The sequence below is a fragment of the Phyllobates terribilis genome, unplaced genomic scaffold, assembly GCF_046119375.1.
Source record: "Phyllobates terribilis strain yellow unplaced genomic scaffold, ASM4611937v1 Scaffold_1__5_contigs__length_1240528914, whole genome shotgun sequence".
NCBI lineage: Eukaryota > Metazoa > Chordata > Amphibia > Anura > Dendrobatidae > Phyllobates > Phyllobates terribilis.
The window spans coordinates 189,565,698-189,584,384 of record NW_027362761.1 but is presented as its reverse complement, the minus strand read 5'-3'; the positions used below and the strand labels follow the sequence as shown (position 1 = coordinate 189,584,384).

The 18,687-nt window shown below is 43.7% G+C and overlaps 1 protein-coding gene across 9 annotated transcripts in view; it reads left to right on the top strand.

Annotated features, from left to right (window-relative positions):
- PRUNE2 (prune homolog 2 with BCH domain) overlaps nt 1–18,687 on the top strand; it is a 595,812-nt gene that overhangs the window by 60,244 nt on the left and 516,881 nt on the right. For all 9 annotated transcript variants that reach the window (XR_012314194.1, XR_012314187.1, XM_073670747.1 and 6 more), the window contains exons 3-4: nt 11,130–11,332; nt 12,824–12,987. Coding sequence is in view for 7 of the 9 variants with exons in the window: in XM_073670747.1 (XP_073526848.1) it covers nt 11,130–11,332; nt 12,824–12,987 (367 nt within the window). In the remaining 2 variants the exon portion in view is untranslated. The remainder of the gene's footprint in view (nt 1–11,129; nt 11,333–12,823; nt 12,988–18,687) is intronic.

The following is an 18,687-nucleotide window of genomic DNA, read 5'->3' as shown; positions in this document are numbered from 1 at the left end:
ATTTGCCAAATGCCAGAATAATGAGAGAGAAAGAATGTTTGATGGCATTTTTATTACTTACTGCAAAGTCAAAAGTTTACATACACTAAGATTACTATGCCTTTAAACAATTCTGGACTGCCCATATGATGATGTCATGTGTTTGGAAGCTTCTGATTGTTTTGGCAACATCTGAGTTAATTAGAGACACACCTGTGGATGTATTTTAATGCACACCTGAAACACACTGCTTCTTTGTGTAGCATCATGGGGAAGTCTAAAGAGATCAGCCAAGATATCAGTAAGTGAATTGTGGACTTGCACAAGTCTGGCTCATCCTTGGGTACAATTTCAAGGTACCTGAAGGTGCCTCGTTCATCTGTACAAACAATTATACGCAAGTACAAACAAGATGGGAATGTCCAACTATCATCCCACTTAGGAAGGAGATGGGTTCTGTGTCTCAGAGATGAACGTGCATTAGTCCGACATGTGCATATCAACCCAAGGACAAAAGCAAAAGACCTTGTGAAGATGATGGTGGAAGCTGGTAAGATTGTGTCAATAACCACAGTGAAACGGGTACTGTATAAACATGGGCTGAAAGGCCACTGTAACATCCCTGGCGGCGTGCTTGCATGGCTTACCACCTCCCACCATGCAAGACCGCAATCTTACCTATCAGGCCAGGCTGCACATTTTGCTCCAGTACCTGCTGTTTGCTTGTCTCTTGTCTGCTGGCTTAGGGCGGCGGCGCTGTTACTTCCTGATTCTTAAAGCTATAGTGTGCGCAGTCCTAATGCATCCCCAGCCTATTGCTGTGAGTCACTGGATACTTAAACCCCCTCCACCCAGTAGGAGGTGCTGGAGCAACACTTTCCATCTGTGTGTTCCTTGTAACTGAGTTGCCAGGTCCTGTCCTGTATCTAATCTGTTTCTGCCACCCTGGGGGCTGTATACCCAAGCCTGTTACCTGTACCTGTGACTTCTAGTCAGTTTCTGCCACCCTGGGGGCTGAGTTCCCAGACTCGTTCCTGTATCTTGTTCCTGGTTCAGATCTTGTCTGAACAGTGTCCTAGTCCGTTACCTGTTTGTCTCTATGTCTGTACCTTCCCCTTTTCCTGCAGTATCTGAACCTGCACCTAACTCCAACTCGTTGTCTCTGTACTTCTGTTTGTGAGTTTTGTGTCCACTCGCTACTTCATTGCAAGTACCTTGTGTGTATCTGGTTCTGCTCATTCTGTTTCCCTGCCTCCGTATCTAACTCCTGTGTTCCAGCTATCTTCTTGTGTTTTCCAGTCTGTTCCATGTGAACAGAGCCCTGTCCAGTCTACCGCATCTGCGGGTTTTGCTCTGCTCTGCTTGTCTACCGCATCTGCGGGTTTTGCTCTGCTCTGCTTGTCTACCGCATCTGCTGGTTTTGCTCTGCTCTGCTTGTCTACCGCATCTGCGGGTTTTGCTCTGCTCTGCTTGCCTACCGCATCTGCGGGTTTTGCTCTGCTCTGCTTGTTTACCGCATCTGCGGGTTTTGCTCTGCTCTGCTTGTCTACCACACCTGCGGGTTTTGCTCTGCTCTGCTTGTCTACCGCACCTGCGGGTTTTGCTCTGCTCTGCTTGTCTACCGCATCTGCGGGTTTTGCTCCGCTCTGCTTGTCTACCGCATCTGCTGGTTTTGCTCTGCTCTGCTTGTCTACCACATCTGCGGGTTTTGCTCTGCTTGTTTACCACATCTGCGGGTTTTGCTCTGCTCTGCTTGTCTACCCCACCTGCGGGTTTTGCTCTGCTTTGCTTGTCTACCGCACCTGCGGGTTTTGCTCTGCTCTGCTTGTCTACCGCACCTGCGGGTTTTGCTCTGCTCTGCTTGTCTACCGCATCTGCGGGTTTTGCTCTGCTCTGCTTGTTTACCGCATTTGCGGGTTTTGCTCTGCTCTGCTTGTCTACCGCACCTGCGGGTTTTGCTCTGCTCTGCTTGTCTACCGCACCTGCGGGTTTTCCTCTGCTCTGCTTGTCTACCGCACCTGCGGGTTTTCCTCTGCTCTGCTTGTCTACCGCACCTGCAGGTTTTGCTCTGCTCTGCTTGTCTACCGCATCTGCGGGTTTCGCTCTGCTCTGCTTGTCTACCGCATCTGCGGGTTTTGCTCTGCTCTACTTGTCTACCTCAACTGCGGGTTTTGCTCTGCTCTGCTTGTCTACCGCATCTGCGGGTTTTGCTCTGCTCTGCTTGTTTACGGCATCTGCGGCCCTGTTCCTGTGTCCTAGTCTGTACTGGTTCCTATCTTGCCTGTGTTCCTACCTGCCAGTACCCACCTGTCTGTATATCAGCTGTGCTTGCCAGTACCCACCTGTCTGCATATCAGCCGTGCCTGCCAGTACCTACCTGTCTGCATACTAGCCGTGTCTGCCAGTATCCACCTGTCTGTATGCCAGCCTAACCTGCCTGTTCCTGCATTCCCCGGTGTGGGTCAACAGCTGTGACCGGGGTCTGACCTGGAGTAGCACCTGGTGCCTCTGCTCGGTTCCTCCCTGGTTCACGGAGTCGATTGAGCCGCCGTGCGACTTTGGTCGGACCGGGTTGATACTTAGTCACACCCCTCCAGGCACTCCTCGGTTCATGGTCCAGTGGGATCACTAATCATGCTCACGCCAGTCAGTCCGGGCGTGTGCGTAACAGTTTGCTCAGGCCATGGTTCCCGTTGAGCCCCACGGCCCTTCGCTCTCAGAGACATTTGAATCCTTGTCTGGTGAATACGTGCACCAAGGAAAAAAATTTCTCTAGCTGAGGTCCAGGCGATTTACGCACCAGCCCAAATGGAGCTATCAGCACTCGTTCCTGCGGATCCACCACGGTATTATGGGGACCCAAAACAAAGCCGTGCGTCTGTGGAGCAATGCATGCTACATTTCAAATTTTATGCTCACTATTTTCCCACTGATCGGGTTAAAGTAGCATTTCTGATGTCCTACCTAGCGGGTGATGCCTTGAAATGGATCACCCCCCTATGGGAAGCATGGGATCCTATCATCTTGGACCTGCAGGCCTTCCTGGTGGCCTTTCTAATGGTCTTCGATGACCCTAATCCTGAAGCTTCTGCTAAAGCTTCCCTTCCCAATATCTTGGAGCAGCCCCGATGGGTAATGTGTGTAAGTAGCCTACCAGTTCTCCAGCCTGAAGAGACTGCTGCCCACACAGAATCAACACAGGATGACAATGCTCCACAGAATACTTCTCTTCCCAACCTCAAGAGGCAGTCCAGACGTGCAAGGCATAGAGGTAAACCGTCACGCCAGGTTCTGTCCTCCCAAAGACCTCCTGTTCCCCAGCCTGTAGAGGCAGCTATCCGCACAGAATCCATGAAGGATGACTATGTTCATCAGGCAAAGCAGAGGCCAGGACTCAGTCACAAAATCGGATTGCGGTCCAGCAGCGGTTGTTTGGGACCCCCTGACGGTCTTTGACCAGCGAAGGTTGGAGAATCCCAAGACATTAGGCTTGTAGGAGAGGCTGCCCTTGGCGTTAGTGTTTCCTCTCCACAGATGACCATGACGGTCTCCGTGGCAAGTGAAGGCCTCGGATTAACCGGAAGTTTCGGGCTTAAAGCCTTGAAGAGTCGGTGTCTGATTCCCGTCCGACAACTCCAGAAGCCGGTTTGGGCATTTTCAGTGGAAGGACGAGCCCTACTCAGAAACAGTCAAAATATGTCTGTACAAATTAAGCTCCAGATTGGAGCATTACACATGAAGAAGTTCACATTCCAGGTGCTCTCTGGTTTACCCACAGGTCACCCAGAGCCGAGAGATCTAGTGCCCACTCAAGTCTGGAGATCCTGCATGGTGTTTCCTGGGGTACTGCTGAGGTTCAAGGGGTGTCCAGTCCCCATATCTTCATGACAGTCAGCAGTTTCTTCTTCTTCTTCTTCACCAGATCTGCTAGTCGCTGACTTGCTGTGTGCTGAAGTCTCCGTAGGAAGAGAAGCAGAGGCAATGTCCCCACACATTCTCGATGATTGTACCAATGATCTGGTTTCAGGTACCGCCCCGCCTCGCAGACGTGTCATCTCAGAAACCAGACTGAAGTTGGTCCCTAAGCAAGGATCCTCTATCTCTAATAAATCTGGCAATACGTCCACAAAGGTGGTGGCTACCTCCAAGTCTCTGCACCCCTCCAACCAGGCGGAGGACCTCCTGTTGTCTCCTGAATCCTCCCGGGTTCTACCTGATAACAAATGGAGTGAGACTTTTCTACACCCTGTACCTGGTACTTCGCCCACTTCATCCAGTAAGCTTGGCAAAGTGTACGTCAAAGCGGTGGTTAACCCCGAGTCTCTGCACCCCTCCAACCCGGTGGAGGACCTCCAGTTGTCCCGTGAATCCTTTGGGGTACTACCCAATATTAATAAATGGAGAGAGACTTTCCTGTGTCCTGTTCCTGGTACTTCACCCACTTCATCTGTTGCCGAGGATGGCTCGATGGGAGGAAGCATCCTAGTCACCAAGATGGTGAGACCAGTTTCGTTCCCTCTAGTGGATAGAAGAGGTAATCTTCTTGAAGAGAAGGATCGGCCTCCAAATTCTCTGCAGGAAATCCTTGCAGGCTTGAAGAAGAGGGGGCGTAAAGGGGGGGTACTGTAACATCCCTGGCGGCGTGCTTGCATGGCTTACCACCTCCCACCATGCAAGACCGCAATCTTACCTATCAGGCCAGGCTGCACATTTTGCTCCAGTACCTGCTGTTTGTATGTCTCTTGTCTGCTGGCTTAGGGCGGCGGCGCTGTTACTTCCTGATTCTTAAAGCTATAGTGTGCGCAGTCCTAATGCATCCCCAGCCTATTGCTGTGAGTCACTGGATACTTAAACCCCCTCTACCCAGTAGGAGGTGCCTTAGCAACACTTTCCATCTGTGTGTTCCTTGTAACTGAGTTGCCAGGTCCTGTCCTGTATCTAGTCTGTTTCTGCCACCCTGGGGGCTGTATACCCAAGCCTGTTACCTGTACCTGTGACTTCTAGTCAGTTTCCACCACCCTGGGGGCTGAGTTCCCAGGCTCGTTCCTGTATCTTGTTCCTGGTTCAGATCTTGTCTGAACAGTGTCCTAGTCCGTTACCTGTTTGTGTCTATGTCTGTACCTTCCCCTTTTCCTGCAGTATCTGAACCTGCACCTAACTCCAACTCGTTGTCTCTGTACTTCTGTTTGTGAGTTTTGTGTCCACTCGCTACTTCATTGCAAGTACCTTGTGTGTATCTGGTTCTGCTCATTCTGTTTCCCTGCCTCCGTATCTAACTCCTGTGTTCCAGCTATCTTCTTGTGTTTTCCAGTCTATTCCATGTGAACAGAGCCCTGTCCAGTCTACCGCATCTGCGGGTTTTGCTCTGCTCTGCTTGTCTACCCCATCTGCGGGTTTTGCTCTGCTCTGCTTGTCTACCGCATCTGCTGGTTTTGCTCTGCTCTGCTTGTCTACCGCATCTGCGGGTTTTGCTCTGCTCTGCTTGCCTACCGCATCTGCGGGTTTTGCTCTGCTCTGCTTGTTTACCGCATCTGCGGGTTTTGCTCTGCTCTGCTTGTCTACCACACCTGCGGGTTTTGCTCTGCTCTGCTTGTCTACCGCACCTGCGGGTTTTGCTCTGCTCTGCTTGTCTACCGCATCTGCGTGTTTTGCTCTGCTCTGCTTGTCTACCGCACCTGCGGGTTTTGCTCTGCCCTGCTTGTCTACCGCACCTGCAGGTTTTGCTCTGCTCTGCTTGTCTACCGCACCTGTGGGTTTTGCTCTGCTCTGCTTGTCTACCGCATCTGCGGGTTTTGCGCTGCTCTGCTTGTCTACCGCATCTGCCGGTTTTGCTCTGCTCTTCTTGTTTACCGCATCTGCGGCCCTGTTCCTGTATCCTAGTCTGTACTGGTTCCTATCTTGCTTGTGTTCCTACCTGCCAGTACCCACCTGTCTGCATATCAGCTGTGCTTGCCAGTACCCACCTGTCTGCATACCAGCCGTGCCTGCCAGTACCTACCTGTCTGCATACTAGCCGTGTCTGCCAGTATCCACCTGTCTGTATGCCAACCTAGCCTGCCTGTTCCTGCATTCCCCGTTGTGGGTCAACAGCTGTGACCGGGGTCTGACCTGGAGTAGCACCTGGTCCCTCTGCTCGGTTCCTCCCTGGTTCACGGAGTCGATTGAGCCGCCGTGCGACCTTGGTCGGACCGGGTTGATACTTAGTCACGCCCCTCCAGGCACTCCTCGTTTCATGGTCCAGTGGGATCACTAATCATGCTCACGCCAGTCAGTCCAGGCGTGTGCGCAACAGCCACTCTGCCAGGAAGAAGCCATTACTCCAAAAGAAACATAAAAAAGCCAGATTAATGTTTGCAAATGCACGCAGGAACAAAGACCTTAATTTTTGGAGACATGTCCTGTGGTCTGATGAAACTAAAATTTAACTTTTTGGTCATGATGACCATTGTTACGTTTGGAAGAAAAAAGGAGAAGCTTGGAAGCCTAAAAACACCATCCCAACTGTGAAACACGGAGGTGGCAGCATCATGTTGTGGGGTTGTTTTGCTGCCGGAGAGACTGGTGCACTTCACAAAATAGATGGCATCAAGAGAAAAAATGATTATGTTGCAATACTGAAGCAACATCTCAAGACATCAGCCAGGGAGTTAAAGCTTGGGCAGAAATGGGTCTTCCAAATGGACAATGACCCGAAGCATACTGCCAAAATGGTAGCAAAGTGGCTTAAGGATAACAAAGTCAATATTTTGGAGTGGCCATCGCAAAGCCCTGATCTCAATCCTATTGAAAATGTATGGTTAAAGCTGAAAAGGCAGGTGCGAGCAAGGCGACATACAATCCTGGATCAGTTACACCAGTTTTGTAAGGAGGAATGGGCCCGAATTCCGACCAACTATTGTTAGAAGCTTGTGGAAGAATATCCCAAACGTTTGATCCAAGTCATTCAGTTTAAGGGCAATGGTACCAAATTGTAATGAAATGTATGTAAACTTTTGACTTTGCAATAAGTAATAAAAATGTCTTAAAACATTTTCTCTCTCATTATTCTGGCATTTGGCAAATATTTAAAATTATGGTAATCCTAATTGTCCTAAAACGGGAAAGGTTTATTCTGATTTCATGTCAGATATTGAGAAAAACATGCATATGTGTCTTTTTATATAGTGTATGTAAACTTCTGGTTTCAACTGTATGTCATATATAGTTTCTCTGATTTTGATGCAGGCTCGCAATCCGAGCCCGCATCTTTCCTGGCTGATGATGGCTGAGTAGTTCCGCCCACGGCTGTTAACCTGTTAAATGCTGCTGTCAGTCCATGACAGCGGCATTTAACATGAGCTGACAGGGGCGTACGTTATTCCACACGCCCATCGGCGCGCCTGTGACATGATCGCAGGGCGCTGATGAGTTACCATGACAGCTGGGAGTTTGTTGAAGACCTCTGTGTTTATCATGACATTTCTCTTGTGAAAGACAGCGCTTAGCTGGCATTCATAGCAGACAGTGATTTTCTCTATACATAGCACTGCTGATGCACTGCTATGTATAGTACAAGCGATCAGAAGATCGCAGCTTTAAGTCCCTTAAAGGAACTAACAGATACCATTAAAAGTGAAAAATATGTTTTTAAAAATAAAAAAGTTAAAATCACCCCCTTTTGCCCCATTAAAAATAAAATAATTAAAAAAAAATACACATTTGGTATCACTGCATTCGTAAAAGTCCATATCAAATTATAAAATAAATAAATTTGATAAGTAAATGTAGTAACGAAAAAAAGAATCGCCAGAATTACAGTTTTTTGGCCACAGCAACACTACAGTAAAACATCGTATGTCAGCTCAGGGCTCAAAAAATAAGTCCTCACAGTCCCAGATCTCGAAAATTGAAAATGATACGGGACTCGGAAAAAGGCGACAAAAGCTAAATTTTTTGTTTTCATACAAATTTCTGAATTTTTTTTCACAACTTTAAATGAAAAAACAAACTATACAGTACATGTTTGGTATCTGCGTACTCTTACTGACTTGGAGAATCATGTCGCTAGGTCAGTTTTGTCATATAGTGAACATGGTAAATAAAAAAAATTGTGGAATTGCACTTTTTTTTGTAATTTCAATGCATTTAGATTTTTGTTCCCCGCTTTACATTGCATCCCATGATAAAATGAATAGTTTCATTCAAAAGTACAACTTGTCCCACAAGAAGCTAGCCCATGTGGATGGAGAAATAAAAAAGTTATGGTTCTTTGAAGAAGAGATGGAAAAAAACTGAAATAAAAAGGAAATTAGCCGCATTCTAAAGGGGTTAAAATGAAGCCACAACCCTTATGATGATTAACTGATATTTCAGAGAAAAGCCACACAAAGTACATTTAAATGACCATCCCTGTGATGCATATGCCACGTCTACCAGAATGGGAGTCATTCTTACAGAATGGCTTTTCATTCTGACACATGAAGGGGCATCCTGAGTATGGGACCCGCATCTATAACATATACATGCCTACAATAATTAGGTGGGCTATGGCACCACACTCACATATGTGTAAAGCAAAATAATGAGATATCATTATCATAAATACGGTAAATAAGCATTGAAGGATTGACGGACACTCAAAAAAGGAAAGAGCCCAAATTTGGTAATGATTTTAAGCAGTGTTGGTAATAAGACCTCACCTGTAAGGAAGCAACCGACGCATGTAATAACTATATACAATAAGTGCATGTATCATTTTAGGAATATTCTGGGAAGGTATTAATAAAAAGCTATTGATGTAATAAAATGTAATCAATACGAATACAAAAGGAAACTATTCACATAATACGTAATGATCAAATAATTGGAGACGAAAATATATTTCTATTACAATTTGAAATGGAGAAATTAGGCTGATATAATCAATCTCAAATCAGGTTATAGAATAAAAAACTGTTGCAAAATATAGTAAGAGGATACTTCTGCGATAATACTTCCAGTATAGGCTCGCTGTGTTAGGAAAAGAGAAAATATTAACTTATGTAAATGCAATGTGAGTCACTTACATGGTATTAATCTGAATGTTTGATGGACCCAAGTATAAAAGTTGATTCTCACCAGGAGGATTTCTGAAGTCATGGCTGCATGGTTAGGTAGATTTGTCATGGTTCTTGTAAATAAATAAGAACATCATGAATCTTAAAAGCATTGTCTATACCTTTTATTTTCTAAGAAAAAAAGTATACTCACCTACCGGTCCTTCTCCTCTCATCCGTTGCACTGATGGGATCCCTGTCCATGTCTGGACTTGCACTCCCTGCACGCACAGGCATAGAACTGCAGGAGTCAAGCACTGACCACAGTGGTGACGCATTGTTCACATGTCCGTGCAATTGGAATAGTCTCTGTATATTCAGTTTTGGTAGTTACAGACAATCTCTGCAGTCATAAAGATTGTTTTTTTACAATGCTGGGCCCCTATTTATAAGAAAGGGTGCATAACCCCCTTGAAGGGAATCTGACAGCATGCTTTTGCTATGTAATGTGAAGCCAGCAGAAGATAGAGGCTGAAAGACAGATTTCAGCGATGTGTCACTTGTCAAGCTGTGTGCTGTTGTTTATTTATAATGAAGGTTTTATCATTAGGAGCTAATCATTGCCGGGTCTGATGTGCATTGGACTGCTAGTCTGACTCCGCCACCCCTTGATAATCTGCTCACTGTCAATAGACAATGTACACAGAAAGCTGAAGCTGTGGTGTGGGTGGGGCTAACTTTCTCAGCTGTGCTGCATTCTACAGCTAAAAACTCTGATTGTGTCAGAACAGCTGCACCCAGTAAACTAAGTGATACATTGCTGGAATCAGGGTCTCTTAGCCTACATCATGCTGCTTTCAGGTGAGGTAGCAAAAATCTGGTGACAGATTGCCTTTAAACTTTCCAGAGACCTAATAGTTTCATAAATAAAGCTAGACATACAAAGTCCGATAATTATTGGCTATGTATGTAATAATAATTGTTGGCCGAATGGAGCTATCTTTCCCAAGTCCCACATACATAGAAGTGCTCTACTCAGCTTAGCATTCCTACATTCTCTATGAGAGAGCTGCTACCAGAATCATCTGGAAGTGGGTTACTCCTAGCCGGAATAAACCTCTGGGTGATTGAATTCTCATTATTATGTAGAGAGGGCCTAGTAAACAACAAGTTTTATGTAATGTTTATAGGGGGTTTAATGGGATTGCCCATGACTCGGACAACCCATACTAAATTCTGCATTCCCCCATGTAAAATAAATATACCCTATACTCATCTGCCATATGGGCATCGTTTCAGTGATGTCAACGCCAGGTCACCCAGGCCTCACGTGACACTGTTATGCCACGTGAACCCTCCTGCCAATCAGCCACTGTTATTACCCTGCAGTGCTTTCACTAAGAACCGCAGCCCCTTAGTGGCCACTAATTGAATGCAGGGCTTCCGAGACAATGATACACGAACCCATGGAGACCCAGTGCCAACATAGCTGTAATTGTGCCAGTACTGGAGGTGAGTATATTGATTTTTTCTTTATAAGGGGGGATGCAGTATTTAAGAAGGGACAATCCAAGTAATGGGCAAACCTTTTAATAGATTGCTCCATTTGTATCTAACCCATACAATACTTTGTAGGCTATTTATCTCCAATTTTTGTAGTTTCTTATATTTTTTTTAGTAAATGTATCAGACCGGACGGATGCCTGACATTATCTTACAGAGTATTGCATAGCTGGCTTAGTCACTATTGCTGGCAGCAAATATGTGCCAGGAAGTGATCCATATGTGGTTACATATCTTTGGGTTGCACTGCCCGGGATAGTGACCTAGCATAGCAGTGGTGTAATTTGAGTGACAACTCCATAATTGTTATATGTTGGTTCTGAATTTGACCTTTATTTTTTATAAATCATTTGTGCTAGATTTTTTTCCCCATGTTACCATTGCTGTATGAAAGAAAGGAAACATCTCATGAATTAGAGGTATAAAGATTGATCTATTACTAAATTCAATTTCCTCTGTATTTTATTGCAAGATAAAGTTCAATTTGAAGCGGAGTATTCCTGTTTTCCAGTCTGCATGCCTGGCGCTGCCTGATGTAGATGTTTCCAATGACATTTAAATCCATCTCTTTAGATCACATCGCCCAGTGTTCTCTGTCTGCCTGTTCTAAATGCTACAAGACTAGAATTTGATTTCTACAGCGAGACTCGGTTTATATTGGAGGAGCTGGATATCCCTGAATCTTATCTTATCTTCAAGGATGAAATTAATCTTCAGCGACTGAATGATGAAGACAAGTTAACAGTGACACTCGTGAACTTCAGTGCGTTTACAAGGTATTACAGTTTATCATGCAAGGCTAGCCTGCTACCAAAGTGGACATGAAAATAGACATTATTGCAATCATTTTGTTGCACAGTAATAAACTTGTAGAAAGGATGCATATCTAGATGTGAAATTTATAGAATCAACGAGACTGAGCCTGTAGGAGGCCATACACCAGGAGTCTGAGATAGAATTGGTTAGACTTATAAGGTTCATATTTCATATACTTGTAGAGTAGTGCAAAAACTTCTGTGAACATTAATACACCTTTAAAGCCCTTTTAATAGCCTATTAATACAAATATTATTTTTATCAAAAGTTGGTTAACCTTGTAAATACTTTATATTACTTATACTGTACTGAGTTACAACCTTCAGCTACTACAAAACAGTGGGGCCAGTGGTGTACCGATAATACCAGCAGACCACACCGCCCTATGAGGCCTGTGAACAGAGGAAGTTCGATGCCGAATGGATGCCGGTGCATCTGAATCCTCTGGATGCAGATGACGTTGAATACAATAGCCATCGGTTCCCTGTTTCACCATTTAGTATCACAGATAACAACCCGAAATAGAAGTGTAGATCCACAATATTAACTAAAATCACTGACCTGAGTGGATTATTATGATAAAATCTAACTTTTATTAGATAATTTAAAATGTAAACATATCCACCGTGCTAGGTGTCGGTCTACCTTGTAATTATGTTATATAGTACGTGGCAACCCTAATTTATAAGTTGGTATTTTTGTTTTTTTCCTTTCTACTGATCCCTCCTCTCTTTTAAAGGGTTTGCTTACTACCAAATACTAATATGAAAACAATATATATTAACTATTACACAAGCTCCATATTGTTATAGGGGATTTTGCTAGTATGAAGTTTACATCGCCTGTTTGTTTTTATCTACCTCGATAGCCGTCACAGTTTGAACATCATTACTAAACATCTGAAACAACGGATACAGGAAGCCTGTGCTAGCATTTCTTCAGCGTTGTTGCTATCAGTGGGAGAAGAGGGTTGTATTGACAATCCAACACAATGGGCAGCACTTTGAACACATTTTATAAGTGGTCATAAACTTGTAAAAAACTCATGAAAGAATGAAGTTACGTTAAAACCAAGCACACCATTGTTTTTCTTATGAAATTCTCAATAAGTTTGATGTGTCGCATTACCCTCTTCCCATTGAAAAAAATAAAGTTGGATCCAAAATGGCCGACTTCAAAATGGCCGCCATGGTCACCAACCATCTGGAAAAGTTTTCCCCCTCCCATATACTAATGTGCCGCAAACAGGAGGTTGATATCACCAACCATTCCCATTTAATTTAGGTGTATCCATATAAATGGCCCACCCTGTACATTATATGTATAGTGCTTTGCTCTCTTGAATTTCTACATCTACTGTCTTCCAAACTTAATAGTGTTTACTTGACTAACCCATAATATGTCTAAATTATTAATAAGTTGATTGCAAACATTTTCATGCTCCTATACAGTGAGGATGAAAGTTTGGAAGCATCAGTTATAAAAGCCATAAATCCAGAGAAGCAATATAATGGGGATCGAGAGTTTCATGACTCATCTTCTGTCTTAGTAGCAAAAGAGATTCTCGAGGAGGCTCCCGAGCTACTTACTCCACAGCTTGCTCATCTACTCAGAGGTGAGTGATTGCTCCTGATATAACCGTACACAGTCAAAAGTTTAATGGAGTGTTTCTAAATCTCCTCATGCTGAAAGACCATGATCTATTCTTTGGTTAACAATCCCTTAAAAGACCACAGGAGGCTTCATAAAAGAAGCAGGGAGTAACGAGTTTGTTAAAGAGTAGCATTATATTGAATATTAAAAAATGAACATGGAAAAATAGGCAGGAGCTAGCTGTACGGTAGGACTAGACAGGAATATTAAGTGATGCTATCTGCACATCAGTTGGGTGGCTGGAACAGCTCTGATGGTTGTTTTAACTTTGTGTCCTGGGGCTGTGTGGCGTTGGTGATAATGACACGCATGCCCTACAGTGGACAATGAATATGGATCAGTGTCCTGTGATTGCATACTTAAGAGTTCTCTGGTCAAAAAAATGTTTATATAATTCACTTTTGATGGTGAAATATGTAACTTTCATTATCCTTCCATTATCTGAAACAGCTATAATCAAAACTCCATTATGTGCATTCTTTTCACTCAGAATGCCCATTGTAACCATTGCAATAGCGAGCAGTGGGGATCAAAACAGAGTCATAAATGTCCTTTCCTAATGTTGCATCAATGTATCATATGCAATTTGACTATATAAAATACACCGTTTATCTGTAGTGAAACTTTTTATTATGTATAGAAAGGTTTAAGTTTTGTTGCATCTATTATGGTATGTGAACAGGACGTCTTTTTCGGACGAGTGCACTCTGTAACCTGCCTGAAAAAGCACTAAATAAACTCTCAAAAGAATGTACATATGCATTGCAATGTGAAAACAACTCGCTGTGCATTTGTTCAGTCCTTTGAGCTTCTTTTTCAAATAAAAGCATACAGCAGCACATTGTAAGTGCTAAGATGTATGCAAACATTGAGTATATGAAATCTGGACTTCATTACTGCTATATAGAATATATTTATAAAATGAAGGTACTTAGTGCATATTGTCTAATTCATGTGAGCCCACCAGCCACGACAAGGCGTACGGTATCTTTCTTTGATGTGACCCTAAACCTAATTTTTATCAAAAATACCTCTTCCTGGCTTAAAGCCTACAAATTTACCATTACATTATGAAGTGTGTCAGGAACTTTAGAACAGGCTCAGAAACATACAGTTGTGCTCAAAACTTTACATACGCCGGCAGAATTTTTCCTTTCTTGGCCTTGTTTCAGAGAATATGAATGATAGCAAAAAAACGTTTTCTCCACTCATGGTTATTGGTTGGGTAAAGCCATTTATTGTCAAACTACTGTGTTTTCTCTTTTTAAATCTTAATGACAACCAAAAACATCCAAATGACCCTGATCAAAAGTTCACATACCCTGGTGATTTTGACCTCATAACATGCACAGAATTTCACACAAATGGGTTTAAATGGCTACTAAAGGTAACATCCGCACCTGTGACCTGTTTGCTTGTAATCAGTGTGTGTGCATAAAAGCTGAGTGAGTTTCTGGGATCCAGACAGACTCTTGCATCTTTCATCCAGCCACTGACATTTCTGGATTGTGAGTCATGGGGAAAGCAAAAGAATTGTCAACGGATCTACTGGAAAAGGTAGTTGAACTGTATAACACAGGAAAGGAATACAAAAAAATATCCAAGGAATTGATAATGCCAGTCAGCAGCGTTCAAACTGTTATTAACAAATGGAAAATTAGGGGCTCTGTAAAAACCAAACCACGGTCAGGTAGACCAACAAAAATTTCGGCCACAACTGTCAGGAAAATTGTTCGAGATGCAAAGAAAAACCCACAAATAACAGCTGAAATTCAGGACTCTCTGAAAACTAGCGGTGTGGCTGTTTCAAGATGCACAATAAGGAGGTACTTGAAGAAAAATTGGCTGCATGGTCGAGTCGCCAGAAGAAAGCCATTACTGCGCAAATTCCACAAAGTATCTCACCTACAATACACCAAACAGCACAGAGACAAGCCTCAAAACTTCTGGTACAAGGTAAATTGGAGTGATGAGACCAAAATTTTACTTTTTGGCCACAACTATAAATATTACATTTGGAGAGTGGTTAACAAGGCCTATGATGAGAGAAACACCATTCCTACAGTAAAGCATGGAAGTGGATAGCTGATGTTTTGGGGATGTGTGAGCTACAAAGGAACAGGAAACTTGGTAAAAGTTGAAGCAAAGATGAATGCAGCATGCTATCAGCAAATACTGGAGACAAATTTGCACTCATCAGCTCGGAAGCTGCTCATGGGACGTACTTGGACGTTCCAACATGACAACGATCCAAAACACAAGGCCAAGTCGACCTGTCATTGGCTAGAGCAGAACAAAGTGAAGGTTTTGGAGTGGTCATCTCAGTCTCCTGACCTTAATATTATTGAGCCACTCTGGGGAGATCTCAAGCGTGCAGTTCATGCTAGACATCCCAAGAATTTGCAGGAACTGGAGGCTTTGTGCCAAGAAGAATGGGCAGCTTTACCATCTGAGAAATTAAAGAACCTCATCCACAACTATCACAAAAGACTTCAAGCTGTCATTGATGTTAGAGGGGGCAATACACGGTATTAAGAACTGGGGTATGTGAACTTTTGATCAGGGTCATTTGGATGTTTTTGGTTGTCATTAAGATTTAAAAAGAGAAAACACAGTAGTTTGACAATAAATGGCTTCACCCAACCAATAAAAAGTTTTTTTTTTATCATTCATATTCTCTGAAACAAGGCAAAGAATGGAAAAATTCTGCCTGGGTATGTAAATTTTTGATCACAACTGTATACTGCTGCACACTAGGCAGATGCTGATTATAATATATAGCTGACATTTACCTCTAACAGTAGTGATCGGCACACCTGTCAATCACTGTGGTTAACCTCTTATCACTGACAGTGGCATTTACTCTAGGTCAGGGGTCTCAAACTCAGCTGGGCATATGGGCCGCACACGGAAAAGCATTTAATTTGGGGGGCCGCATTATTTGCATGACAAAGTGACATTTTTAGTGATACCATTTTATTTTCTATACACCTTTTGAACTGGTCCTCATCTTGCAGACATGGTCTCCCATCCAGGTCCTTCATATTGCAGTCATGGTCCCCCATCCAGGTCCCCATATTGCAGACATGGTCTCCCATCCAGGTCCCCCATATTGCAGACATGGTCTCCCATCCAGGTCCCCCATATTGCAGACATGGTCTCCCATCCAGGTCCCCCGTATTGCAGACATGGTCCCCCATCCAGGTTCCCCATATTGCTGACATATCAGCGCTATAGTGCAGTGTATTGCCGCGCAGAGACCGGCTCTCTGCACAGCAATACCAGTGCCAGCCGCCAGGCTATCAGAGGCCAGCAGCTGACATCTGCGCATGGCAGTGACGTCATATGCTGCTGTGCTGGGACGCAGATGTCAGCTGCTGACCTCTGATAGGACGGGGGCTGGCACTGGTATTGCTGTGCAGAGAGCCGGTCTCTGCGCGGCAATACACTGCATTACAGCGCTGATGTCGGCGGCTGCTGGAAAGAGCCGCGATCGTTACGGGGTCTATGTGCCTGCGGGCCGCAAGAAGCAGCCGGAGGGGCTGCATGCGGCCCGCGGGCCGCATTTTTGAGACCCCTGCTCTAGGTGATTCATCCCTGAGGTTAGTTTCACCACTCATTGGCCCCTCCTCCAACATGATTGCAGGGAATCCATGGGTTGATATTACAGCCGGGGGCTGGTTGAATGCTCCCATCCTGCCTGTGATCTCTTCTGTGCTGTCCAACCTGTGGCTGGGTGTCATAGTAGACTGTCATTTTTACTACATACAGCAATACTGTGGTATAGTACAAGCGACCAAAGAGTCGCAGGTTTCAGTCCCCAAGGAGACTAAAAAACTTAAAAGTAGAGAAAACTTTATAAAAATATAAACAATATGTAAACATTTAAATCACTCCCCTTTTCCTCAGTTAACAATAATGAAATGTAAAAAAAGAAAAAAATATACATATTTGGTAGAGCTGTGTCCAAAAATGTCTGATCTATGAAAATATAAAGTTAATTATTTTATATAGTTAATTAACCCATTCTTTAAGCACCATAACACAAAACAAAATCAAAACAGCAAAATTGCTGTTTTTCGGTTATCATAATAATGCTAAAAAATGCAATGCTGCAGTGGTGAATTTACTGCAATGTCAAACAATTGCCCGTTTGTTTTTCAAAAACTGTTGCATGTCCTAATATATATCACATATACAGTGGGTACGGAAAGTATTCAGACCCCTTTAAATTTTTCACTCTTTGTTTCATTGCAGCCATTTGGTAAATTCTAAAAAGTTTATTTTTTTCTCAATAAAGTACATGTAGAAATGTAGAAATTTTTGCAAATTTATTAAAAAAGAAAAACTGAAATATCACATGGTCATAAGCATTCAGACCCTTTGCTTAGACACTCATATTTAAGTCACATGCTGTCCATTTCCGTGTGATCCTCCTTGAGATGGTTCTACTCCTTCATTGGAGTCCAGCTGTGTTTAATTAAACTGATAGGACTTGATTTGGAATGGCACACACCTGTCTATTTAAGACCTCACAGCTCAAAGTGCATGTCAGACCAAATGGGAATCATGAGCTCAAAGGAACTGCCCAAGGAGCTCAGAGACAGAATTGTGGCAAGGCACAGATCTGGCCAAGGTTACAAAAGAATTTCTGCATTACTCAAGGTTCCTAAGAGTGGCCTCCATAATCCTTAAATGGAAGAAGATTGGAACCACCAGAAGTCTTCCTAGACCTGGCCGTCCAGCCAAACTGAGCAATCGTGGGAGAAGAGCCTTGGTGAGAGAGGTAAAGAAGAACCCCAAGATCACTGTGGCTGAGCTCCAGAGATGCAGTAGGCAGATTGGAGAAAGTTCCACAAAGTCAACTATCATTTCAGCCCTCCACCAGTAGGGCCTTTATGGCAGAGTGGCCCAACGGAAGCCTCTCCTCAGTGCAAAACATGTGAAAGCCCGCATAGAGTTTCCTCAAAAACACATGAAGGACTCCCACACTATGAGAAATAAGATTCTCTGGTCTGATGAGACGAAGATAGAACATTTTGGTGATAATTCTAAGCGGTATGTGTGGAGAAAACCAGGCACTGCTCATCACCTGCCCAATACAATCCCAACAGTGAAACATGAATGCGGCCAAGTATAGAGATATCCTGGATGAAAACCTCTTCCAGAATACTCAGAATACCACAGACTTGGCCAAAGGTTCACCTTCCAACAAGACAATGACCCTAAGCACACAGCTAAAATAACAAAGTAGTGGCTTCAGAACAACTCTGTGACCATTCTTAACTGGCCCAGCCAGAGCCCTGACCTAAACCCAATTGAGCATCTCTGGAGAGACCTTAAAATGGCTGTCCACTAACGTTCACCACCCAACCTGATGGAACTGGAGAGGATCTCCATGGAAGAATGGCAGAGGATCACCAAATCCAGGTGTGAAAAACTTGTTGCATCATTCCCAAGAAGACTCATGGCTGTACTAGCTCAAAAGGGTGCTTCTACTCAATACTGAGCAAAGGGTCTGAATACTTATGACCATGTGATATTTCAGTTTTTATTTTTTAATAAATTTGAAAAAATTCCTACATTTCTGTTTTTTTTTCAGTCAAGATGGGGTGCAGAGTGTACTTTAATGAGAAAAAAATGAACTTTTTAGAATTTACCA